This window comes from Schistocerca americana, chromosome 6 (genome assembly GCF_021461395.2).
Source record: "Schistocerca americana isolate TAMUIC-IGC-003095 chromosome 6, iqSchAmer2.1, whole genome shotgun sequence".
In the NCBI taxonomy this organism is placed as follows: domain Eukaryota; kingdom Metazoa; phylum Arthropoda; class Insecta; order Orthoptera; family Acrididae; genus Schistocerca; species Schistocerca americana.
In genome coordinates, this window is record NC_060124.1 from 89,400,908 (window position 1) to 89,427,194 (window position 26,287).

At 42.5% G+C, this 26,287-nt stretch overlaps 1 protein-coding gene across 1 annotated transcript in view; it reads left to right on the forward strand.

Moving 5' to 3' along the window:
* Positions 1-26,287, forward strand: part of LOC124619273 (protein Rae1) — a 47,059-nt gene that overhangs the window by 15,929 nt on the left and 4,843 nt on the right. The window contains exon 6 of the mRNA XM_047145543.1: positions 12,093-12,223. Coding sequence (XP_047001499.1) covers positions 12,093-12,223 — 131 coding nt within the window. The remainder of the gene's footprint in view (positions 1-12,092; positions 12,224-26,287) is intronic.

Consider the following 26,287-nt stretch of genomic DNA (forward strand, 5'->3'; position numbering starts at 1 on the left):
TCCCATCTCCGCAGTTCCGAGGGACTGGTGTTGGGTGGGAGAAGCCAAATGGCATATACGGTGTAGCAGGCTCCTAGGTCCCTAGAATTATGCTGGAGGGCATGCTCTGCTACTGGGTATTGGACATCTCCTAGGCGGACAGTTCGTCTGTGTCCATTCATGTCAAACCCTACAATATTCCCAGATTACCTTCTCTACCCAGCGCTTCCTACCCCTGTAACCGACCCCGCTGCAAAACTTGCCCCATGCATCCCCCACAACCACCTACTCCAGCCCCGCTACTGGTAAAACATACACAATTCAAGGCAGGGCCACATGTGAAACAACACGTCATTTATCAGCTGACATACCTGCACTGCACAGCCTTTTACATCGGTATGACAACTAAACTGGCTGAGCGCATGAGCGGACACAGGTGAACTGTCCGCCTAGGAGATGTCCAATACCCAGTAGCAGAGCGTGCCCTCCAGCATAATTCTATGGACCTAGGAACCTGCTACACCGTATGTGCCATTTGGCTTCTCCCACCCAACACCAGTCCCTCGGAACTGCGGAGATGGGAACTTGCACTCCAACACATCCATTCATCCTGCCAGCCCCCTGGACTGAACCTACGTTAACCAACCTCACTCCCATTTACTCTTCAGTCTTCACCTCTTTCCCTCTCCTCTTTAGCCATTCACGCATCTTTTCATCCTACATAGTTGTGTTTATCTTTATATTATATACCTCTTTACTTCTGTATGCATCCTCTTTGGTTTGAAGCTGGCACAGTACTTACAGAATATCTTTGGCTTCCCTCTGACAACCATGCCTCCATCCTTGCTACCCTCCCTGTTTTCCTTTCCCTGTTGCTTTATAACCTGGGTTGTGAGTAACTGAATCCACTTTCCCTTCTTCCCTTTCTTTCCCCTCTCTCCTCCCTGATGAATGAACAAAGGTCCGAACGCTAGGAATGTAAATTTTCTGTTTTGTTTTGTGTATCTATCGGCTGTACTGAGCTGAGGTAAGTACTGGCCAGCCCCTCTATCTCTTTGTTAGTATTTGTTTCACTAAAATCAGGACTGTACAATAAAATAAACAGTCTATACAGTTAAATGGTGGAACATACATTTAAACAGTATTATATGACTGTGGCCCCAGACTATGGAAAGATTATCTCTTTCCTGAGTAGTTCCAGATTCCTATTTAAATGTTTATCCTCAGAGACTGGTTCCAGGGAAAAGTACAAAAGCATAAACTGTCCATGGGTGCGAGGTACCTGCCCTCCCCATTGTCCCAGTACAAACGTACTTGAGAACCTTAACACCTCTTATTTGAGCAAGACAATCCTCTTCACTGACCACTTTTAGCCAAGTACATTGGCTGTTTTAAGATCCTTAAAAGTGAAGTCTGCCCACAAAACGTATTAAATTATAGCTTAATGACATTAACCTAGACACAAATTATAACATAATTTCAACCCATTACAAGTTGCATTGCTACAAAATATCCCAGTACAGAAATTACAAAGCACTACTATTTGCAAAAATAAGACTTAATTGTCAGTCAAGTTAAAGATTTGCAGTCACTGATCGTGACGATTCTCTGATACATGATACTTCACTGGTTTGATGATTACTTGCCCTGCAGAGCATTTTCTCTTTACCCTACCATCACAATGGAAAAACCTGTAAATAACTGGCGGGTAAGGGTCTAATTTGGTTATTAATGGAGAAAACAAAGTTATATTTTCATAATTGCAGTAGGTTTGTGTTACAAGAACTCACTGCTAACTAAGAATCCCACTTTCTTAACTATAGTCAATTAAAGGTGTACAAAAATTATAAAAATCCTTTCCTATTACTCAAAACTATAATCAGTGCAGTGTAGAAAACTAAAAAATATCAATTTAATCATTACAATCTACAGGTGGCGGTACTTTGTGACGCTTGTTGCAATTCTCATTTCTCCATTATACCTGTCAATCTATTTTAGATTACATGGACTCTTAAAACATTCCTTCCTTTTTGATATCTTCAGTGTCAGCAATCCTGTTTCCTTCTTCATTCGATCTGTGCCCAGTATTTTTCTCCCTTTATATCTGAACCTCATGTATGGCTCATTACTTCTTTCTTCCTTTACTGTACAGTAACAACTAATTTTACCTATTGTCAGTCCATGGTGGGGTTTAATTTTCCCGTGGTGGGATTTAGTTTTCCCTGATGAAATCTGACCATTCCTTCCCCACCTCTTTTTGTGACCTTTATTAAGGTTATCCAATAGTTCCAAGTAACTTAATATTCAACTGACTCTTGACCAATCCTTCCCAATCATTTTCTCATGTATGTAGGTGGGCATCTTACTGATTATTACCTTCATTAGATGACTCTCACTTATTGATTCATGTAAGAACTTTACCCTTGTAAGGTGCCATTCAAAATACTTCCAGAATCCACCCCCTTAAAGGTTGAATGGTTTTGGCTCCGTCAGTTCTAGGATTAGTTTTTGCTGTTCTCCCTCTGTCCATTATTTCTCTTTCAATTGTGTCTCAAAATCTTTCCAACTCTGGAATTCCTTCACATTAAGGGCTCCACATTCTTCCACTTTGGACCTCAGATGTCCTGTTACGAATTTGATTTTCTTTTCATCATTCTGTATTAGTGGAAAAAATATTCAAATGTTCGTAAAATGACTATAGGGTGTATTTCCCCTTCAGGCTTGAAACATGGAGATGTATTGGATAGATTTCTTCTGCCTTCTAGACGAAATTCCTTCCACCACTCATTTGCATTTCCTGACATTTGTGGTCAGCGTACATTACTTTCTTTTAATTCTCCCCTGTTTCCAGGTTCCTCTAATTTCTCTCTCAAATCAAAATACTTTTGATACATGTTTGGTTATCAATCTCCACCATCTACTTAGTAATTTCCTGTAACCTACTCTCAAAAAGTTCTATTCTGGGTACAAAATCTGCTGGCACTGACTCTGTTTCCCCTTCTTAAATCTAATTTTGTTGAAATGTTTCTTTCAGTTCGGTAATCAAATGATTGTTACAGTTCACCTTCTTCTTGAAAGATTTGAATTCGTGTTTGTTTTTCCTTAAGTCAGTTGCTACATCCAAGAAACCCTCTTCCTGTAATTTAGTTTGGAGATTTACATCAGTTGATACTTCCTGCACAGTTGCCACGACTTCAGTTCGGAGAACTTCTAAATTATTATTAAACTCCTCTTTCAAACATTTTCTTTTTAACCAGTTCTTCTCATAACATAAGTTTAAAATTGTTTAATTGATCACTGATTACAGTGACATCAGATTTTTACTTTGTGGTTTCTGCTGTAAAATTTACTTTTACTGAGCTCCCAGTTGGTGCACATCGACAGTGCAGAAAGATATGTATGTAGCTTCTTTTCTGTGTTTACTTCGTAGATTCTTACTTAAATTGCTTGTGAGTTTCGTATAGGAGGTGTAATTTTGAGTTTTAGTTACTGTAATCGTAAATTCAGGCAGATTGTAGCGCAGTCGTTAGGCATTTGTATAGCTTAGTTCATACATTCTTTTCGTGTTTCCCTTGCGTTATCTAGGCACGGACTCGTGTTTCAGTAACTGTTGTTCAACATTGCTTAGAATGGACAGGGGCTGTGATTGCTGTGTTCGGATGAGGGCTGAGTTGGCATCCCTTCGCTCACAGCTGCAGGCGGCGCTGACTTCGATCGCGCAGCTTGAGGCTGTTGCCAATGGGCACCACTGTGGGGAGCCAGATTTGGGTATCACGGGGATGTCAACCTCATCCCATCTGTCCCCAGATCAGTCTGCTGCTGTGGTTGCCCCGATTGCTGCCCGCAGTGGGGCTGAGCCCTCCCCTGTGGTTGATTGGGAGGTCGTTCCAAGGTGTGGCAAGCAGTGAAAGACGTCCCTGGAGGCTGATCAGAAAGCCTCCCCGGTGCGTCTGACAAGCAGGTTTCAGGTACTGTCTCTGGCTGAGCCAGATGCAGCTGCCTGCCCTGTTTCAGAGGATGATTCTCAGCCTTCAAGGTCCGTGCAATCACAGAGGGTGGGCTTATTGGTAGTTGGGAGCTCCAATGTTAGGCGCGTGATGGGGCCCCTTAGGGATATAGCGGCTAAGGATGGGAAGATCCAGTGTGCACTCCGTGTGCATTCCGGGTGGAGTCATTCTTGATGTGGAAAGGGTCCTTCCGGATGCCATGAAGAGCACAGGGTGGAGCCAGCTGCAGGTGGTGGCACATGTTGGCACTAATGACGTGTGTCGCTTTGGATCTGAGGTAATTCTCTCTGGATTCCAGCGGCTATCTGATTTGGTGAAGGCTGCCGGTCTTGCTTACGAGATGAAGGCAGAGCTCACCATCCGCAGCATCATTGACAGAACCAACTGCGGACATTTGGTGCAGAGCTGGGTGGAGGGTCTGAATCAGAGGCTCAGACGGTTTTGCGACCGTGTTGGCTGCAGATTCCTTGACTTTCGCCAATGGTGTGTGGCGTGGACTGGACAGTTTTTTAGGTTAGAAGGCCTCGGGAAAGTACGGGGTGGGCTGCAATCTCAAAGGGTGCGTGGCAAATACAGGACATGCTTGGATCAAGGAACAGTCGGAATTGTAGTTGTAAATTGTTGTAGTTGTGCTGGGAAAGTCCCTGAGCTTCAAGCGCTAATAGAAAGCACAGAAGCTGAAATCGTTATAGGTACAGAAAGCTGACTAAAGCCTGAAATAAGTTCTGCAGAAATTTTTACGAAGTCTCAGACGGTGTTCAGGAAAGATAGATTAGGCAGAATTGGTGGTGGAGTGTTTGTGTCTGTCAGTAGTGATTTATCTTGTAGTGAAGTCGAAGTAGATACTCCGTGCGAATTGGTATGAGTGGAGGTTATACTTAACAGCCAAACTAAGTTAATAATTGGCTCCTTCTACCGACCCCCAGACTCCGATGATATAGTTGCTGAACAGTTCAGAGAAAATTTGAATCTCGTAACAAATAAATACCCCACTCATACGGTTATAGTTGGTGGGGACTTCAACCTTACCTCAATATGTTGGCAAAAATAATTGTTCAAAACTGGTGGTAGGCAGAAAACATCTTTCGAGATTGTCCTAAATAATTTCTCCGAAAATTATTTCGAGCAGTTAGTCCACGAACCCACACAAATTGTAAATGGTTGCGAAAACACACTTGACCTCTTAGCCACAAACAATCCAGAGCTAATAGAGAGCATCATGACTGATACAGGGATTAGTGATCACAAGGTCGTTGTAGCTAGGCTCAATACCGTTTCTTCCAAATCCACCAGAAACAAACGCAAAATAATTTTATTTAAAAAAGCGTATAAAGTGTCACTAGAAGCCTTCCTAAGAGACAATCTCCATTCCTTCCGAACTGACTATGCAAATGTGGACGAGATGTGGCTTAAATTCAAAGAGATTCATACCTCATAAATCGGTAAGAGATGGAACTGATCCCCCATGGTACACAAAACAGGTCCGAATGCTGTTGCAGAGGCAACGGAAAAAGCATGTGAAGTTCAGAAGAACATGAAATCCCGGAGATTGGCTAAAATTTACAGATGCGTGAAATTTGGCACGGACTTCAATGCGAGATGCCTTTAATAGGTTCCACAACGAAACATTGTCTTGAAATTTGGTAGAAAATCCGAAGAAATTCTGGTCGTATGTAAAGTTCACAAGTGGCAAGAGGCAGTCAATACCTTCACTGCGCAGTGCTGATGGTACTGTTACTGACGACTGTGCCGCTAAAGCGGAGTTATTGAACACAGTTTTCCGAAATTCCTTCACCAGGGAAGATGAATGGAATATTCCAGAATTTGAAACACTAACAGCTGCTAGCATGAGTTTCTTAGAAGTAGTTACCTTAGGGGTTGTGAAGCAACTCAAATCACTTGATACGGGCAAGTCTTCAGGTCCAGATTGTATACCGATTAGGTTCCTTTCAGATTACGCTGATACAATAGCTCCCTACTTAGCAATCATATACAACCGCTCGCTCACCGATAGATCTGTACCTACAGGTTGGAAAATTGCACAGGTCGCACCAGTGTTTAAGAAGGGTAGTAGGAGTAATCCATTGAACTACAGACCTATATCATTGATGTCGGTTTGCAGTAGGGTTTTGGAGCATATACTGTATTCAAACATTATGGATAACCTCGAAGGGAACGATCTATTGATATGTAATCAGCATGGTTTCAGAAAACATCGTTCTTGTGCAGCGCAGCTAGCTCTTTATTCGCACGAAGTAATGGTCTCTATCGACAGGGGATCTCAAGTTGATTCCGTATTTCTAGATTTCCGGAAAGCTTTTGACATCGTTCCTCACAAGCGACTTCTAATCAAGCTGCGGGCCTATGGGGTATCGTCTCAGTTGTGCGACTGGATTCGTGATTTCCTGCCAGGAAGGTCGCAGTTCGTAGTAATAGATGGCAAATCATCGAGTAAAACTGAAGTGATATCGGGTGTTCCCCACGGAAGCGTCCTGGGACCTCTGCAGTTCCTGATCTATATAAATGACCTGGATGACAGTCTGAGCAGTTCTCTTAGGTTGTTCGCAGATGATGCTAGTAAGGTCATCCGAAGACCAGTATCAGTTGCAAAGCGATTTAGAAAAGATTGCTGTATGGTGTGGCGGGTGGCAGTTGATGCTAAGTAACGAAACGTGTGAGGTGATCCACATGAGTTCCAAAAGAAATCCGTTGGAATTCGATTACTTGATAAATAGTACAATTCTCAAGGCTGCCAATTCAACTAAGTACCTGGGTGTTAAAATTACGAACAACTTCAGTTGGAAAGACGACATAGATAATATTGTGGGGAAGGCGAGCCAAAGGTTGCGTTTCACTGGCAAGACACTTAGAAGATGCAACAAGTTCACTAAAGAGACAGCTTACACTAAACTTGTTCGTCCTCTGTTAGAATATTGCTGCGCGGTGTGGGATCCTTACCAGGTGGGATTGACGGAGGACATCGAAAGGGTGCGAAAAAGGGCACCTCGTTTTGTATTATCACATAATAGGGGAGAGAGTGTGGCAGATATCATACGCGAGTTGGGATGGAAGTCATTAAAGCAAAGACGTTTTTCGTCGCGGCGAGATCTATTTACGAAATTTCAGTCACCAACTTTCTCTTCCAAATGCAAAAATATTTTGTTGAGCCCAACCTACATAGGTAGGAATGATCATCAAAATAAAATAAGAGAAATCAGAGCTCGAACAGAAAGGTTTAGGTGTTCGTTTTTCCTGCGCGCTGTTAGGGAGTGGAATGGTAGAGAGGTAGTATGATTGTGGTTCGATGAACCCTCTGCCAAGCACTTAAATGTGAATCGCAGAGTAATCATGTAGATGTAGATGTAGATCTTTCAGGCTTGTCAAGTTTTGTCACACAACCATTTAATTCAGCCAATCTGTCGATATTATGTTGGTTAGAAGCCTCAAAGGCAGTTGACAGTTTCTCTATTTTTTTTTTTTTTATTTTGATTATTTAACTATTTATTTTAATTGTCCATTCTAAGATTAAACTCTCTATTTTGATCTTGATATCTACAGCCATAATCATGTGTTGAAATTGTTTAAATGACTTATCTTTTTTATTTTGTCAAAATCATTACTGGTCATTTTTAATCTTACAAAAGATACAGGGTGTTTCAAAAATGACCGGTATATTTGAAACGGCAATACAAACTAAATGAGCAGCGATAGAAATACACCGTTTGTTGCAATATGCTTGGGACAACAGTACATTTTCAGGCGGACAAACTTTCAAAATTACAGTAGGTACAATTTTCAACAACAGATGGCGCTGCGGTCTGGGAAACTCTATAGTACGATATTTTCCACATATCCACCATTCGTAGCAATAATATGGTGTAGTCTCTGAATGAAATTACCCAAAACCTTTGACAACGTGTCTGGCGGAATGGCTTCACATGCAGATGAGATGTACTGCTTCAGCTGTTCAATTGTTTCTGGATTCTGGCGGTACACCTGGTCTTTCAAGTGTCCCCACAGAAAGAAGTCACAGGGGTTCATGTCTGGCGAATAGGGAGGCCAATCCACGCCGCCTCCTGTATGTTTCGGATAGCCCAAAGCAATCACACGATCATCGAAATATTCATTCAGGAAATTAAAGACGTCGGCCGTGCGATGTGGCCGGGCACCATCATGCATAAACCACGAGGTGTTCGCAGTGTCGTCTAAGGCAGTTTGTACCGCCACAAATTCACGAAGAATGTCCAGATAACGTGATGCAGTAATCGTTTCGGATCTGAAAAATGGGCCAATGATTCCTTTGGAAGAAATGGCGGCCCAGACCAGTACTTTTTCAGGATGCAGGGACGATGGGACTGCAACATGGGGCTTTTCAGTTCCCCATATGCGCCAGTTCTGTTTATTGACGAAGCCGTCCAGGTAAAAATAAGCTTCGTCAGTAAACCAAATGCTGTCCTCATGCATATCGCCGTCATCAATCCTGTGCACTATATCGTTAGCGAATGTCTCTCGTGCAGCAATGGTAGCGGCACTGAGGGGTTGCCGCGTTTGAATTTTGTATGGATAGAGGTGTAAACTCTGGCGCATGAGACGATACGTGGACGTTGGTGTCATTTGGACCGCAGCTGCAACACGGCGAACGGAAACCCGAGGCCGCTGTTGGATCACCTGCTGCACTAGCTGCGCGTTGCCCTCTGTGGTTGCCGTACGCGGTCGCCCTACCTTTCCAGCACGTTCATCCGTCACGTTCCCAGTCCGTTGAAATTTTTCAAACAGATCCTTTATTGTATCGCTTTTCGGTCCTTTGGTTACATTAAACCTTCGTTGAAAACTTCGTCTTGTTGCAACAACACTGTGTTCTAGGCGGTGGAATTCCAACACCAGAAAAATCCTCTGTTCTAAGGAATAAACCATGTTGTCCACAGCACACTTGCACGTTGTGAACAGCACACGCTTACAGCAGAAAGACGACGTACAGAATGGCGCACCCACGGACTGCGTTGTCTTCTATATCTTTCACATCACATGCAGCGCCATCTGTTGTTGAAAATTGTAACTACCGTAATTTCGAAAGTTTGTCCGCCTGAAAATGTACTGTTGTCCCAAGCATATTGCAACAAACGGTGTATTTCTTTCGCTGCTCGTTTAGTTTTTATTGCCGTTTCAAATATACCGGTCATTTTTGAAACACCCTGTATTAAACTTGTTAACAAAGAAATAGTTAATTTTTGTCCTGTCTTTTTACTTTTTTCACTAATAAAAATTCACAAACATGCTCACCGGTAATTCTAAATGATTAATGGAAAATCTCATATAAAGATGTGAAACAAATACTAACAAAGAGATAGAGGGGCTGGCCAGTACTTACCTCAGCTCAGTACAGCCGATAGATACACACAAAACAGAACCAAAAATTTATGTTCCTAGCTTTTGGAACAAATGTTCCTTCATCAGGGAGGAGAGAGGGGAAAGAAAGGGAAGAAGGGAAAGTAGATTCAGTTTCTCACAACCCAGGTTATGTAGCAACAGGGAAAGGAAAAAGGGAGGGTAGCAAGGATGGAGGCATGGTTGTCAGAGGGAAGCCAAAGATCCGTTGGCTTCCCTCTGACAACCATGCCTCCATCCTTGCTACCCTCCCTGTTTTCCTTTCCCTGTTGCTACATAACCTGGGTTGTGAGAAACTGAATCCACTTTCCCTTCTTCCCTTTCTTTCCCCTCTCTCCTCCCTGATGAAGGAACATTTGTTCCGAAAGCTAGGAACATAAATTTTTGGTTCTGTTTTGTGTGTATCTATTGGCTGTACTGAGCTGAGGTAAGTACTGACCAGCCCCTCTATCTCTTTGTTAGTATTTGTTTCACCGGTAATTCTGTCTGACTTTATTCATTTTTACAATCATCTGGTGTCTGCTTGTCATCAGCATTGGTGTTTGGTCTGCTTCCGTAGCAGTGATGTTGGCTGCATCAATTTTCACCATTTAAAAGCAGTTTTCACTCTTCCGTCGACAGTTGTAGCGGGGGCAGTGTCTGCTTCCATAGGGGCGAGACTCAACAATTACAGCATCTGTGCAAGCACCAGTTGATGACACCTGTAGTGTTCTTGTTCTTGAAACTTCAACAAATAATGCTGGAGCATATGTTACATTCTCAGCACCCAATGTTGTTATAATTATCAGTTGTTCCCGAATTACATCAGCTCCAATCATTCTTTCGGCTGTCATGATTTGGAGGCTATTATTAATGAAACATTACTTTTCTTTCTTTCTCGTTTCTTCTGTTTAGTGTCACAGTTGCGACATATAATGTTACTTCCTCTTGGACTTCTTCTCAAAGCAGGTTCATTCAGTTTGGAATTAAGGCAGCTAATTTGTGAATCAATGTAAATTTGATCTCAATTTTGATCTTTTTTATCACTGACATGTAAAGAATACAGTCAATTACATTGTTTTGTTTATTAATATGAAAATATTTTCTCATAAACGCTACAGATTGCTCAGTGGCACTAGTTGAACTTTTTCTAACACCTCTCAAGAGTGCCAGGAATGATTTGCAGATCCTTAATGTAACAGAGAAACTATATGTCTGAGGCATCATGGAGTTCGTCCTATCAATCTCTTTGGCAAGTGTAGCAGGTACAACAGCAGCCAGTTAATACTGTGTGGCGGATGAACTCCAGTTGGGTGCTATTCTTGTTCGCTCCACGTGATTTTTTAGGAACAACCAGAATCATATTCTTTGGAATACAGTTAAAACCTTAATTAACAGAATATTAATGCCACACATTACCTGTGATCTTGCTAGCAGCAGGAGTACAAATGTAAACATGAACAATTTTTTTGGCATTACAATATCAAGTTGTATACAGCTGCTTTACCTATTTACAGTTCAGGAATTTCATTCATGTTGTTGTCTGAGTTCATTATACGTATTGTTGTTATCAATAGCCATATTTTGTGTTTAATGAATATGTCCTGACAAATGAAAATTTGCGTTTGATTGGAACACACACCCGGATACATTGCTTTTCACTACCAGTAACTTCAGCTATTCGGCTATCTGAGCACACCTTCAAGTCTGACTCAAACTGCCATTGTCACTGATGTTTTTTGGTACGATGTCCGCATACTGCAACCAGAGATTGTCCCGTGGGTTATTTAGGAGTAGCACCCCCATGAAGGTGGTTGATGGATTTCATGGAGGCCTGTGGCTTCACAGTCATGAAGACACCTTTGCTGAAATGAAATTAATGTACCAGTGGGGATGAAATGAATAAAGATCAGTTACATGAAATAAATTAAATATCTTCGGAAATGCTGAAATATGAATCATTATTGCCTCCATTCATTTCATTTGGTTTATATCACTTGTGGCAGGATATGCTACAATGCTCCACTGTGCAGAACAAGTTCCTGTCTGCAAAGTCATGAGATGTGGGTGCTAGGTAGAAAAATTCCAATTACCTGTATGCTGAAGCAAGCACTGTGAATTCTGTGCTGTTGAGCATGCTCTGCGACTGGGTGCTCTATTTGCCTCTGTGTATTCCTCATACATGTCCAGGCATTCTTGCTATCAGCTTCACTTTTTTGTGTCAATTGATATGTGTATGTTTATCTTGGTTATTGATTGTTATTGAGGGATGTTATCTACGTAATGTGATTGTGTTGTTGCAAATTGTTGTGAGCTTTGAATTACCCTTTTCCAATGACTGTTACATAATTTCTGCCTGGTTCTACTACCTGGCTCTTCAAAGCAATCAGATAATTGCGGTTCACTGTGAGCATTTATCTTAATTTCTGCAACTTCTGATTAGGGTGTCACCTTTTGAAGACAGGATAAAAGCTAGGAAATATTGGAATAAATGCTATACAACACTGCTTCAATTGTGTTAAGTAAATGTACTATGTTTCTCAGCCTGTCTTACAGTCGCTCTGTTTACCTGCAGTCCTTAGTAACTTTCATTAACTCTTGCTCCTTGTTCCTAGTTTCTGAGGGTAGTGTGCTTGTTAATTATTTTTTCATGATTAAGCCTGCTGCTCCATAGTAAGAAGTTTTATTTTGCCATTGTTTAATTTGGATATTTTTTTCTTTATACTGGCTTTTAAATTGCAGGATATGCTTTGGGCAGTGTGGAAGGCCGCGTAGCAATCCAGTATGTAAATTCAACTACTACGAAAGATAATTTCACATTCAAGTGCCACCGTTCAAATGGGGCACCTAATGGCTACCAAGATATCTATGCTGTAAGTATCACATCACACTGACATCCAAACAAATTCCTGCTGTAATGCTTTTGTACTGTTCACTGAGCAACCTGTAGTCGTTTTTTTTTTTTTTTTTTTGCTCAGATCATGTAGTTTCTTATTCCGTTTTGAAGGCTGAAATGGAAGAGGTGAACAGTCTATGTTGTCCTGGATGCAGCATCAGTACAATAATTGCCATTTTTGGAAGGGGTTTATATCTTTCTCAATGGATTATGGTTCATGAAGTTACCTGCTACAATAAGTTCAAAATGGTTCAAATGGCTCTGAGCACTATGGGACTCAACTTCTGAGGTCATTAGTCCCCTAGAACTTAGAACTAGTTAAACCTAACTAACCTAAGGACATCACAAACATCCATGTCCGAGGCAGGATTCGAACCTGCGACCGTAGCGGTCTTGCGGTTCCAGACTGCAGCGCCTTTTAACCGCACGGCCACTTCGGCCGGCGCTACAATAAGTACTGAAAAGATTGCAGCTAAAGTAAAAGTAAACAAATTATTGAATTTGAAAACATTGGATGGTTGTTTTGAGTATTCTTCTCACCAATGTGGCATTTGAAACATTCAACCTGAGAATTTCTGCAGTCTTCATAGTATAAAATATAGAAATGTTCATATCTTAGGAAAGCAACAGTTACACTTAATTAGTCTATAAATTATCAGAAGAAAGTGGGATACTACCTTCAGATTTTGAAATAAACAATGACAATTTTTTGCACTGTGTCATATTCATCTGCTAGAATCTTTTAAGCTGATGCTGAGAAAATCAAGAAACTGTGGGGAAATGGGGGAATTGGTTAAATATGTTGTTATTGGGAACAAGAAGATTAAATGAAACTTTGGAGTAGCAAAATATAAATCTGTGAAGTGCAGATGGAAAACCCTCATTAAACATAGAAGAGCAGACAGATCACAAGTCTGTCTGGGACTTGTAAGATGAAGAGGAACTTTCCCAAAGTGTTAGGAAAGGAAGAGGAAGTTGAGTTGAAAGAAATTAGTGATCAAGTAATGCTGTCGTGCTTTGTGACAGAGCACTAAATGATCTGAAAACAAACAAATCAGCTGGAGTTGAAAGTAGACATTCAAGGTCACTGAAATTAGTGGGAGATATATAGGAACTACATAGGTAATTTGAATTGGTGCTGAAGATGTGTGAAAATAGGGACCATCAGATTTCCAGAAAAAGCATTACCAAAGAAGGCACATTGGGATAAATATTCAGACACATTGCTTAATTTTTTCATCGGATTTTAGATAGCTCAAATCAGATATCATGAGTGTACAGAATAATATTTAGTGACTAACAGCAAATAATAAAATACTATGTGTTGACAAAACTCTATGTATGTATGTATGTATGTTTTATACAACCTGCTTTAACACAACTTTTTTTAAAGACAAAAGAATAACAACCCTACCCATATTGATTCGAACTTTTTTTGCTAAATGGATTAGTGAAAATATTGAGTAATTGACTGCATATTTACTGCACTTTTGTAAATGAAAGAGTGCAGTTGAACCATTAAAAGCTGGATATATATATATATATATATATATATATATATATATATATATATATATATATATATATATATATATATATATATAAAAAAACAAAGATGAGGTGACTTACCGAACAAAAGCGCTGGCAGGTCGATAGACACACAAACATACACACAAAATTCAAGCTTTCGCAACAAACTGTTGCCTCATCAGGAAAGAGGGAAGGAGAGGGGAAGACGAAAGGAAGTGGGTTTTAAAGGAGAGGGTAAGGAGTCATTCCAACCCCGGGAGCGGAAAGACTTACCTTAGGGGGAAAAAAGGACAGGTATACACTAGCACACACGCACATGTCCATCCACACATACAGACACAAGCAGACATATTTAAAGACCACCGAACAAAAGCGCTGGCAGGTCGATAGACACACAAACAAACACAAACATACACACAAAATTCAAGCTTTCGCAACAAACTGTTGCCTCATCAGGAAAGAGGGAAGGAGAGGGGAAGACGAAAGGAAGTGGGTTTTAAGGGAGAGGGTAAGGAGTCATTCCAATCCCGGGAGCGGAAAGACTTACCTTAGGGGGGAGAAAAGGACAGGTATACACTAGCTCACACGCACATATCCATCCACACATACAGACACAAGCAGACATATTTATTTATATTTATATTTCCTGAATTGGTATTTATATGCTGGCAAAGATTCAGATGGAGATAGGCTTACAGAAGAAGAATGAAAGCTCTCAAAACAAACAATCTTTAATATGCCTGTCGAAGCTTATTCAAGTTACAAACAGCAATGTCACATGGGACAATTGGTTTTCCTCTGTAGAGCTTGTGGATATCATGAAGACCAATGGACTGGCTTACATTGGAACTGTGAGACAAAACGAGAGAGAGTATAAGTGAATTCCTTCCCAGCAAATCCAAAGAAATAGGTTCCTGTCCATTTGGATTTACAAAAGACAAGACTGTAGCCTTGTATGTGGCATAAAATAACAAGGCAGTAATTATGTAACATACACCCATCATGTGGTATTTGTTGACACCACCACTCAGATGGCTAGAGGACAAATGTAAGGATGTAGAGGCTTATCTCACTTGGGGTAAGATACATACTGCCTACAGGAAAATTAAAGAGACCTTTGGAGAAAAGAGAACCACTTGTATGAATATCAAGAGCTCAAATGGAAACCCAGTTCTAAGCAAAGAAGGGAAGGCAGATAGGTGGAAGGAGTATATAGAGGGTCTATACAAGGGCGACGTACTTGAGGACAATATTCTGGAAATGGAAGAGAATGTAGATGAAGACGAAATGGGAGATAAAATACTGCGTGAAGAGTTTGACAGAGCACTGAAAGACCTGAGTCAAAACAAGGCCCCGGGAGTAGACAACATTCCTTTAGAACTACTGACGGCCTTGAGAGAACCAGTCCTGACAAAACTCTACCATCTGGTGAGCAAGATGTATGAGACAGGTGAAATACCCTCAGACTTCAAGAAGAATATAATAATTCCAATCCCAAAGAAAGCAGGTGTGGACAGATGTGAAAATTACCGAACTGTCAGTTTAATAAGCCACAGCTGCAATTTACTAATGCAAATTCTTTACAGACGAATGGAAAAACTAGTAGAAGCCGACCTTGGGGAAGATCAGTTTGGATTCCGTAGAAATATTAGAACACGTGAAGCAATACTGACATTATGACTTTTCTTAGAAGAAAGATGAAGCAAAGGCAAACCTACGTTTCTAGCATTTGTAGACTTAGAGAAAGCTTTTGACAGTGTTGACTGGAATACTCTCTTTCAAATTCTGAAGGTGGCAGGGGTAAAATACAGGGAGCGAAAGGCAATTTACAATTTGTACAGAAACCAGATGGCAGTTATAAGAGTCAAGGGACATGAAAGGGAAGCAGTGGTTGGGAAGGGAGTGAGACAGGGTTGTAGCCTCTCCTCGATGTTATTCAATTTGTATATTGAGCAAGCAGTAAAGGAAACAAAAGAAACATTTGGAGTAGGAGTTAAAATCCATGGAGAAGAAATAAAAACTTTGAGGTTCGCCGATGACATTGTAATTCTGTCAGAGACAGCAAAGGACTTGGAAGAGCAGTTGAACGGAATGGACAGTGTCTTGAAAGGAGGATATAAGTTGAACATCAACAAAAGCAAAACGAGGATAATGGAATGTAGTCAAATTAAGTCGAGTGATGCTGAGGGAATTAGATTAGGAAATGAGACACTTAAAGTAGTAAAGGAGTTTTGCTATTTGGGGAGCAAAATAACTGATGATGGTCGAAGAAGAGAGCATATAAAATGTCGACTGGCAATGGCAAGGAAAGCGTTTCTGAAGAAGAGAAATTTGTTAACATTGAGTATAGATTTAAGTGTCAGGAAGTCGTTTCTGAAAGTATTTGTATGGAGTGTAGCCATATATGGAAGTGAAACATAGATGATAAATAGTTTGGACAAGAAGAGAATAGAAGCTTTCGAAATGTGGTGCTACAGAAGAATGCTGAAGATTAGATGGTTAGATCACACAACTAATGAGGAGGTATTGTATAGGATTGGGGAGAAGAGGAGTTTGTGGCACAACTTGACAAGAAGAAGGGACTGGTTGGTAGGACATGTTCTGAGGCATCAAGGGATCACAAATTTAGCATTGGAGGGCAGCGTGGAGGGTAAAAATCATAGAGGGAGACCAAGAAATGAATACACTAAGCAGATTCAGAAGGATGTAGGTTGCAGTAAGTACTGGGAGATAAAGAAACTTGCACAGGATAGGGTAGCATGGAAAGCTGCATCAAACCAGTCTCAGGACTGAAGACAACAACAACAACAACAACAACAACAACCACTCAGAAACTGAAGATACAGAATTTTATAACGTAACCAAGGGTATTTTACCAGATTCTGGACGTTAGTGCTGTCAATTCACGTACAGTGCACAGAGATGACAAAAGCCATGGGATACCTTCTAATATCGTGTTGGACCTCCTTTTTCCTGGCACCATGCATTAACTAGACATGAGATGGACTCAACAATTCATTGCAGCAAGCTAGTCCCCTGCCGAAGTACCAAGCCATGCTGCCTCTATAGCCATCCATAATAGCTAAAGTGCTGCCAATGCAGGATTTTGCACATGAAATGACGTCTCAAATACATCCCATAAATATTTAATAGGATTCACATTGGGTAATCTGGCTGGTCAGGTCATTTGCTAAAATTATCCATAAAGTTCTTCAAACCAATTGCGAATGACTGCAGCCCGGTGACATGGCGCATTGTCAACCAAAAACTCCATTGTTGTTTAGGAACATGAAGTCCATGAATGGGTACAAATGGTCTCCAAGTAGCCTAATATTACCATTTCCAGTCAATGGTCAGTTCAGCTGGACCAGCAGACCCAGTCCAGTCCACACCATTGTGGAGCCACCACCTGTTTGCCCACTGCCTTGTTGACTTGGGTCCACGACTTAGTGGAGTCTGTACCACACACTAACCCTGCCAGCAGCTCCTACTAACTTAAACTGGGACTCATCTCACCAGGCCATGGTTTTCCAACCATCTAGGGTCCAACCGATATAGTCACAAACCACCAATAGGTGCTGCAGGCAATGTTGTGCTGTTAGCAAAGGCACATGTGTCAATCATCTGCTGCCATAAAAGAACTTTCATGTCTTCTTTATAACAGAATGATAGCTGTGAATATTATGCGTGTATTTTCATTTTCTTCTTATTTATAAAGCACTGCTGTTGAGCATCACTGGCAACAAATACTTGTGTGTGTCTATATATATATATATATATATATATATATAAAAAGAAAGATGATGAAACTTACCAAACAAAAGCGCTGGCAGGTCGATAGACACACAAACAAACACAAACATACACACAAAATTCTAGCTTTCGCAACCTATGGTTGCCTCGTCAGCAAAGAGGGAAGGAGAAGGAAAGACAAAAGGATATGGGTTTTAAGGGAGAGGGTAAGGAGTCATTCCAATCCCGGGAGCGGAAAGACTTACCTTAGGGGGAAGTTTCCCTCTATTATATCATCATATATATATATATAAAAAAAACAAAGATGAGGTGACTTACCGAACAAAAGCGCTGGCAGGTCGATAGACACACAAACAAACACAAACATACACACAAAATTCAAGCTTTCGCAACAAACTGTTGCCTCATCAGGAAAGAGGGAAGGAGAGGGGAAGACGAAAGGAAGTGGGTTTTAAGGGAGAGGGTAAGGAGTCATTCCAATCCCGGGAGCGGAAAGACTTACCTTAGGGGGAAAAAAGGACAGGTATACACTAGCACACACGCACATATCTATCCACACATACAGACACAAGCAGACATCTCCATCTGAATCTTTGCCAGCATATAAATACCAATTCAGGAAATATTCATTTCTAGCATCTGAAAGACACATCACTTTTATGCCATATTGCATCAATGCATTATGAGGTGCCAATGGTATACACAGCTTGGCAATATTATGCATCAATTTCAAAAATAATTCTGAAATTGCAGCTGTCTTCTCTTGTAGCAGTATTGTTAAAATGTAGCATTGAAAGAAGTATATTGAATCGACGTTCCCTCATGACACACTGAAAAATTCACTGCCAAAACCATCTGTTGCAAACATTGCGCTATTAGTCGTGTGAGGTGAATGAATGTTGCAGAATACAGTAAAAGTCCTAACAAAGCGTGGAGCTCTGTAATGTGTGTCAGGCATATCAGTGCAGTGTGGAACTTTATATTTTTGCCATTCAGTTGCGATTTTCACATTGGTCCGAGCTACTATTTCTTGTAGCTTTTCTTGTGGGGGTATTCAGATTCCAAACCACCTCAGGTTCGGCTGAATTTCCTAGTGTACACATTTGACCCTTTATACATGGCAATTGAAGAACAATATTGTATTTTTACATCATTCTCCTTGGGATAAAAGGTCGACAAGACCACTTCAACCCATTTTTTCCATAATAAACCTTATTATGAACATAACTTACTCCAATATCTTACCTTTCATTGCCAGAAATTTCAGAAACTGAATTATCATCATACCTCTATGCAGAAGTTTACCTCACACTCATCAACATCACTTGCATCATCTAGCCATGGTTGTATTACAGAACTGGAAGTCTGGATCATATGAGTGAACACTGCTACACATGGGTTTACCTCCACTCAACATAATGTAGCTTTTGAGGTGTGTCACACAGACCGCACATGTTAATAATAACACTACAGTTTTCATGCAATTAACAATTGGAGGTAAACTGTAACCACATAATTGATCAACGACATAGTGCATAAGGTAGATAGAAGTGGGGCGAGCAGATGCAAAATAAGGTGCCAGCAGGAAACTTCAGAATTATTAATTGGTATGGAAAAATGCACATCACAAATTAAGGGTAAATTAAATTATCCATCTACCATTCAGATTCTTGGACACATGTAATAGCTATATTCGAGTAATGAATACTGTAGAAGAATAATAGGTTTTTATTTATTGTAGGGGTAGATACTTGTTAAAATGAATCAGAATTTTACAGTGTCGAAGTATTTTGCAAACACAGAATCAAAATATTCAGTTAACTAGCAGAAAAGTGGCACATAATAATGACTTTTAAATTAGTTTTGATTCTGTATATTATTCCAGATGTTCTTATTTTTGTAGAAAGAAAAGAAAATTCTCAGACAATCAAGAATTATGCTTGCTACCGTAGACATGGGCGCAGAATCTATAAAATTTACTCATATTTCTCATGTTTGTGCAAGAACTCTAAGGCCTTTGAAAAGACTTCTGCAAGAGGCTTAGTTACAAATTCTATACAATATTCTTATTTCTTGTATATGCTAAATAAATTTTTATTACATTTTTCTGAGCTCAAAATTGTCTCGCAAAATGTATCAGAATATTTTCCAGGCAAGAAGGTGGGTTGCTCAGTGCATTCAGTGTGTGCCGTGTGCCTGCCCCCCCCCCCCCCCCCCCCCCCCCCCCCCCACACACACACACACAGACAGACAGAGAGAGAGAGAGAGAGAGAGAGAGAGAGAGAGAGAGAGAGAGAGCGCACTGCTCTTTCTATAATTGTAGTATGTATAATTCTACAAATGCAGATATGCAGATTCATAAAGTGAATGAACAACCATATCTATCTGTTTGGTAAATAATCATTAATATTTTGAAATTGTGTAATTTAGCTTTTGTAAGATTTAAAATGTACTATTTTCCTGTAAAATTATTATTATTATTATTATTATTGTAGCATTGCCACATGGAAATTGACTCTAAATGAAATGTGTGTGTCATTCACTATATTCAATTATTAATCAATAATAATAGATATTCTATATCTAAAAACAAAGATGATGAGACTTACCAAACAAAAGCACTGGCAGGTCGATAGACACACAAACATACACACAAAATTCAAGATTTTGCAACAAACGGTTGCTTCATCAGGAAAGAGGGAAGGAGAGGGACAGACGAAAGGATGTGGGTTTTAAGGGAGAGGGAAAGGAGTCATTCCAATCCCAGGAGCGGAAAGACTTACCTTAGGGGGAAAAAGGACAGGTATACACTCACGCACACACACACACACACACACACACACACACACACACACACACACACACATACACAGAAACAAGCAGACATTTGTAAGGCAAAGAGTTTGGGCGAGATGTCAGTCGAGGCGGAAGTAAAGAGGCAAAGATGTTGTTGAAAGACAGGTGAGGTATGAGTGGCAGCAACTTGAAATTAGCGGAGGTTGAGGCCTGGCGGATAACGAGAAGAGAGGATACACTGAAGGGCAAGTTCCCATCTCCAGAGTTCTGACAGGTTGGTGTTAGTGGGAAGTATCCAGATAACCCGGATGGTGTAACACTGTGCCAAGATGTGCTGGCCATGCACCAAGGCATGTTGAGCCACAGGGTGATCCTCATTGCCAACAAACACTGTCTGCCTGTGTCCATTCATGCGAATGGACAGTTTGTTGCTGGTCGTTCCCACATAGAAAGCTTCACAGTGTAGGCAGGTCAGTTGGTAAATCACGTGGGTGCTTTCACACGTGGCTCTGCCTTTGATCGTGTACACCTTCTGGGTTACAGGACTGGAGTAGGTGGTGGTGGGAGGGTGCATGGGACAGGTTTTACACCGGGGGCGGTTACAAGGGTAGGAGCCAGAGGGTAGGGAAGGTGGTTTGGGGATTTCATAGGGATGAACTAAGAGGTTACGAAGGTTAGGTGGACGGCGGAAAGACACTCTTGGTGGAGTGGGGAGGATTTCATGAAGGATGGATCTCATTTCAGGGCAGGATTTGAGTAAGTCGTATCCCTGCTGGAGAGCCACATTCAGAATCTGATCCAGTCCCGGAAAGTATCCTGTCACAAGTGGAGCACTTTTGTGGTTCTTCTGTGGGAGGTTCTAGGTTTGAGAGGATGAGGTAGTGGCTCTGGTTATTTGCTTCTGTACCAGGTCGGGAGGGTAGTTGCGGGATGTGAAAGCTGTTGTCAGGTTGTTGGTGTAATGCTTCAGGGATTCCGGACTGGAGCAGATTCGTTTGCCACGAAGACCTAGGCTGTAGGGAAGGGACCGTTTGATGTGGAATGGGTGGCAGCTGTCGTAATGGAGGTACTGTTGCTTGTTGGTGGGTTTGATGTGGACGGACGTGTGAAGCTGGCCATTGGACAGGTGGAGGTCAACATCAAGGAAAGTGGCATGGGATTTGGAGTAGGACCAGGTGAATCTGATGGAACCAAAGGAGTTGAGGTTGGAGAGGAAATTCTGGAGTTCTTCTTCACTGTGAGTCCAAATTATGAAGATGTCATCAATAAATCTGTACCAAACTTTGGGTTGGCAGGCCTGGGTAACCAAGAAGGCTTCCTCTAAGCGACCCATGAATAGGTTGGCGTACGAGGGGGCCATCCTGGTACCCATGGCTGTTCCCTTTAATTGTTGGTATGTCCGGCCTTCAAAAGTGAAGACGTTGTGGGTCAGGATGAAGCTGGCTAAGGTAATGAGGAAAGAGGTTTTAGGTAGGGTGGCAGGTGTTCGGCGTGAAAGGAAGTGCTCCATCGCAGCGAGGCCCTGGACGTGCGGAACATTTGTGTATAAGGAAGTGGCATCAATGGTTACAAGGATGGTTTCTGGGGGTAACAGACTGGGTAAGGATTCCAGGCGTTCAAGAAAGTGGTTGGTGTCTTTGATGAAGGATGGGAGACTGCATGTAATGGGTTGAAGGTGTTGATCTACGTAGGCAGAGATACGTTCTGTTGGGGCTTGGTAACCAGCTACAATGGGGCGGCTGGGATGATTGGGTTTGTGAATTTTAGGAAGAAGGTAGAAGGTAGGGGTGCGGGGTGTCGGTGGGGTCAGCAGGTTGATGGAGTCAGGTGAAAGGTTTTGTAGGGGGCCTAAGGTTCTGAGGATTCCTTGAAGCTCCGCCTGGACATCAGGAATGGGATTACCTTGGCAAACTTTGTATGTGGTGTTGTCTGAAAGCTGACGCAGTCCCTCAGCCACATACTCCCGACGATCAAGTACCACTGTCGTGGAACCCTTGTCCACTGGAAGAATGACGATGGAACTGTCAGCCTTCAGATCACGGATAGCTTGGGCTTCAGCAGTGGTGATGTTGAGAGTAGGATTAAGGTTTTTTATGAAGGATTGAGAGGCAAGGCTGGAAGTCAGAAATTCCTGGAAGGTTTGAAGGGGGTGATTTTGAGGAAGAAGAGGTGGGTCCCGCTGTGACGGAGGACGGAACTGTTCCAGGCAGGGTTCAACTTGGATAGTGTCTTGGGGAGTTGGATCATTAGGAGTAGGATTAGGATCATTTTTCTTCGTGGCACAGTGATATTTCCAGCAGAGAGTAGGAGTGTAGGACGGTAAATCTTTGACGAGGGCTGTTTGGTTGAATCTGGGAGAGGGGCTGAAGGTGAGGCCTTTGGATAGGACAGAGGTTTTGGATTGGGAGAGAGGTTTGGAGGAAAGGTTAACTACTGAATTAGGGTGTTGTGGTTCCAGATTGTGTTGATTGGAATTTTGAGGTTTTGGAGGGAGTGGAGCTGGAAGTGGGAGATTGAGTAGATGGGAGAGACTGGGTTTGTGTGCAATGAGAGGAGGTTGAGGTTTGCTGGAAAGGTTGTGAAGGGTGAGTGAGTTGCCTTTCTGGAGGTGGGAAACCAGGAGATTGGATAGTTTTTTAAGGTGGAGGGTGGCATGCTGTTCTAATTTGCGGTTGGCCTGTAGGAGGATGCTCTGAACAGCCGGTGTGGATGTGGGAGAGGAAAGATTGAGGACTTTTATTAAGGATAGGAGTTGACGGGTGTGTTCATTGGCTGAGTTGATGTGTAGGTGAAGGATTAGGTGGGTGAGGGCAATGGATTGTTCAGTTTGTAACTGGTATAGGGACTGAGGGAAAGAAGGGTTGCAGCCAGAGATGGGAACTTTAAGTGTGAGGAGAGATCTGGTGTGAAAAAAGGCGAAAAGTTGCTTTCTAGTTCACCTTAAGTGTGAGGAGAGATCTGGTGTGAAAAAAGGCGAAAAAGTTGCTTTCTAGTTCACCTTTATCTCTCCCCATATATTTTTATTTTCATTTTCATTTCAGCCTCGTGTTACACTTTCCACCTTCTAATACCATGTCACCCTCACAAACCCCCACAACGACCCCATTAAGTTTTATTTACATTCCCTCCGCAAACATGCCTTCGCCCTAGCCAGATTACACTCCCTTATTGTATTTTCTCAGGCTTGTCTGACATTTGGCATTACCCCCAAAGGCCTCACACTTGAAGTTCCCATCTCTGGCTGCAACCCTTCTTTCCATCAGTCCCTCTACCATTTCCAAACTGAACAATCCATTGCCCTCACCCACCTAATCCTTCACCTACACATCAACTCAGCCAATGAACACACCCGTCAACTCCTATCCTTAATAAAAGTCCTCAATCTTTCCTCTCCCACATCCACACCGGCTGTTCGGAGCATCCTCCTACAGGCCAACCGCAAATTAGAACAGCATGCCACCCTCCACCTTAAAAAACTATCCAATCTCCTGGTTTCCCACCTCCAGAAAGGCAACTCACTCACCCTTCACAACCTTTTCAGCAAACCTCAACCTCCTCTCATTGCACACAAACCCAGTCTCTCCCATCTACTCAAGCTCCCACTTCCAACTCCACTCCCTCCAAAACCTCAAAATTCCAATCAACACAATCTGGAACCACAACACCCTAATTCAGTAGTTAACCTTTCCTCCAAACCTCTCTCCCAATCCGAAACCTCTGTCCTATCCAAAGGCCTCACCTTCAGCCCCACTCCCAGATTCAACCAAACAGCCCTCGTCAAAGATTTACTGTCCTACACTCCTACTCTCTGCTGGAAATATCACTGTGCCACGAAGAAAAATGATCCTAATCCTACTCCTAATGATCCAACTCCCAAAGACACTATCCAAATTGAACCCTGCCTGGAACAGTTTCGTCCTCCGCCACAGTGGGACCCACCTCCTCTTCCTCAAAATCACCCCCTCCAAACCTTCCAGGAATTAATGACTTCCAGCCTTGCCTCTCAATCCTTCATAAAAAACCTTAATCCTACTCTCAACATCACCACTGCTGAAGCCCAAGCTATCCATGATCTGAAGGCTGACCGTTCCATCGTCATTCTTCCGGCGGACAAGGGTTCCACGACAGTGGTACTTGATTGTCGGGAGTATGTGGCTGAGGGACTGCGTCAGCTTTCAGACAACACCACATACAAAGTTTGCCAAGGTAATCCCATTCCTGATGTCCAGGCGGAGCTTCAAGGAATCCTCAGAACCTTAGGCCCCCTACAAAACCTTTCACCTGACTCCATCAACCTGCTGACCCCACCGACACCCCGCACCCCTACCTTCTACCTTCTTCCTAAAATTCACAAACCCAATCATCCCAGCTGCCCCATTGTAGCTGATTACCAAGCCCCCACAGAACGTATCTCTGCCTACGTAGATCAACACCTTCAACCCATTACATGCAGTCTCCCATCCTTCATCAAAGACACCAACCACTTTCTTGAACGCCTGGAATCCTTACCCAGTCTGTTACCCCCGGAAACCATCCTTGTAACCATTGATGCCACTTCCTTATACACAAATGTTCCGCACGTCCAGGGCCTCACTGCGATGGAGCACTTCCTATCACGCCGAACACCTGCCACCCTACCTAAAACCTCTTTCCTCATTACCTTAGCCAGCTTCATCCTGACCCACAACGTCTTCACTTTTGAAGGCCGGACATACCAACAATTAAAGGGAACAGCCATGGGTACCAGGATGGCCCCCTCGTACGCCAACCTATTCATGGGTCGCTTAGAGGAAGCCTTCTTGGTTACCCAGGCCTGCCAACCCAAAGTTTGGTACAGATTTATTGATGACATCTTCATAATTTGGACTCACAGTGAAGAAGAACTCCAGAATTTCCTCTCCAACCTCAACTCCTTTGGTTCCATCAGATTCACCTGGTCCTACTCCAAATCCCATGCCACTTTCCTTGACATTGACCTCCACCTGTCCAATGGCCAGCTTCACACGTCCGTCCACATCAAACCCACCAACAAGCAACAGTACCTCCATTACGACAGCTGCCACCCATTCCACATCAAACAGTCCCTTCCCTACAGCCTGGATCTTCGTGGCAAACGAATCTGCTCCAGTCCGGAATCCCTGAACCATTACACCAACAACCTGAAAACAGATTTCGCATCCCGCAACTACCCTCCCGACCTGGTACAGAAGCAAATAACCAGAGCCACTTCCTCATTCCTTCAAACCCAGAACCTCCCACAGAAGAACCCCAGAAGTGCCCCACTTGTGACAGGATACTTTCCGGGACTGGATCAGACTCTGAATGTGGCTCTCCAGCAGGGATACGACTTACTCAAATCCTGCCCTGAAATGAGATCCATCCTTCATGAAATCCTCCCCACTCCACCAAGAGTGTCTTTCCGCCGTCCACCTAACCTTCGTAACCTCTTAGTTCATTCCCATGAAATCTCCAAACCACCTTCCCTACCCTCTGGCTCCTACCCTTGTAACCGTTCCCGGTGTAAAACCTGTCCCATGCACCCTCCCACCACCACCTACTCCAGTCCTGTAACCCGGAAGGTGTACACGATCAAAGGCAGAGCCACGTGTGAAAGCACCCACGTGATTTACCAACTGACCTGCCTACACTGTGAAGCTTTCTATGTGGGAATGACCAGCAACAAACTGTCCATTCGCATGAATGGACACAGGCAGACAGTGTTTGTTGGTAATGAGGATCACCCTGTGGCTAAACATGCCTTGGTGCATGGCCAGCACATCTTGGCACAGTGTTACACCGTCCGGGTTATCTGGGTACTTCCCACTAACACCAACCTGTCAGAACTCTGGAGATGGGAACTTGCCCTTCAGTGTATCCTCTCTTCTCGTTATCCGCCAGGCCTCAACCTCCGCTAATTTCAAGTTGCCGCCACTCATACTTCACTTGTCTTTCAACAACATCT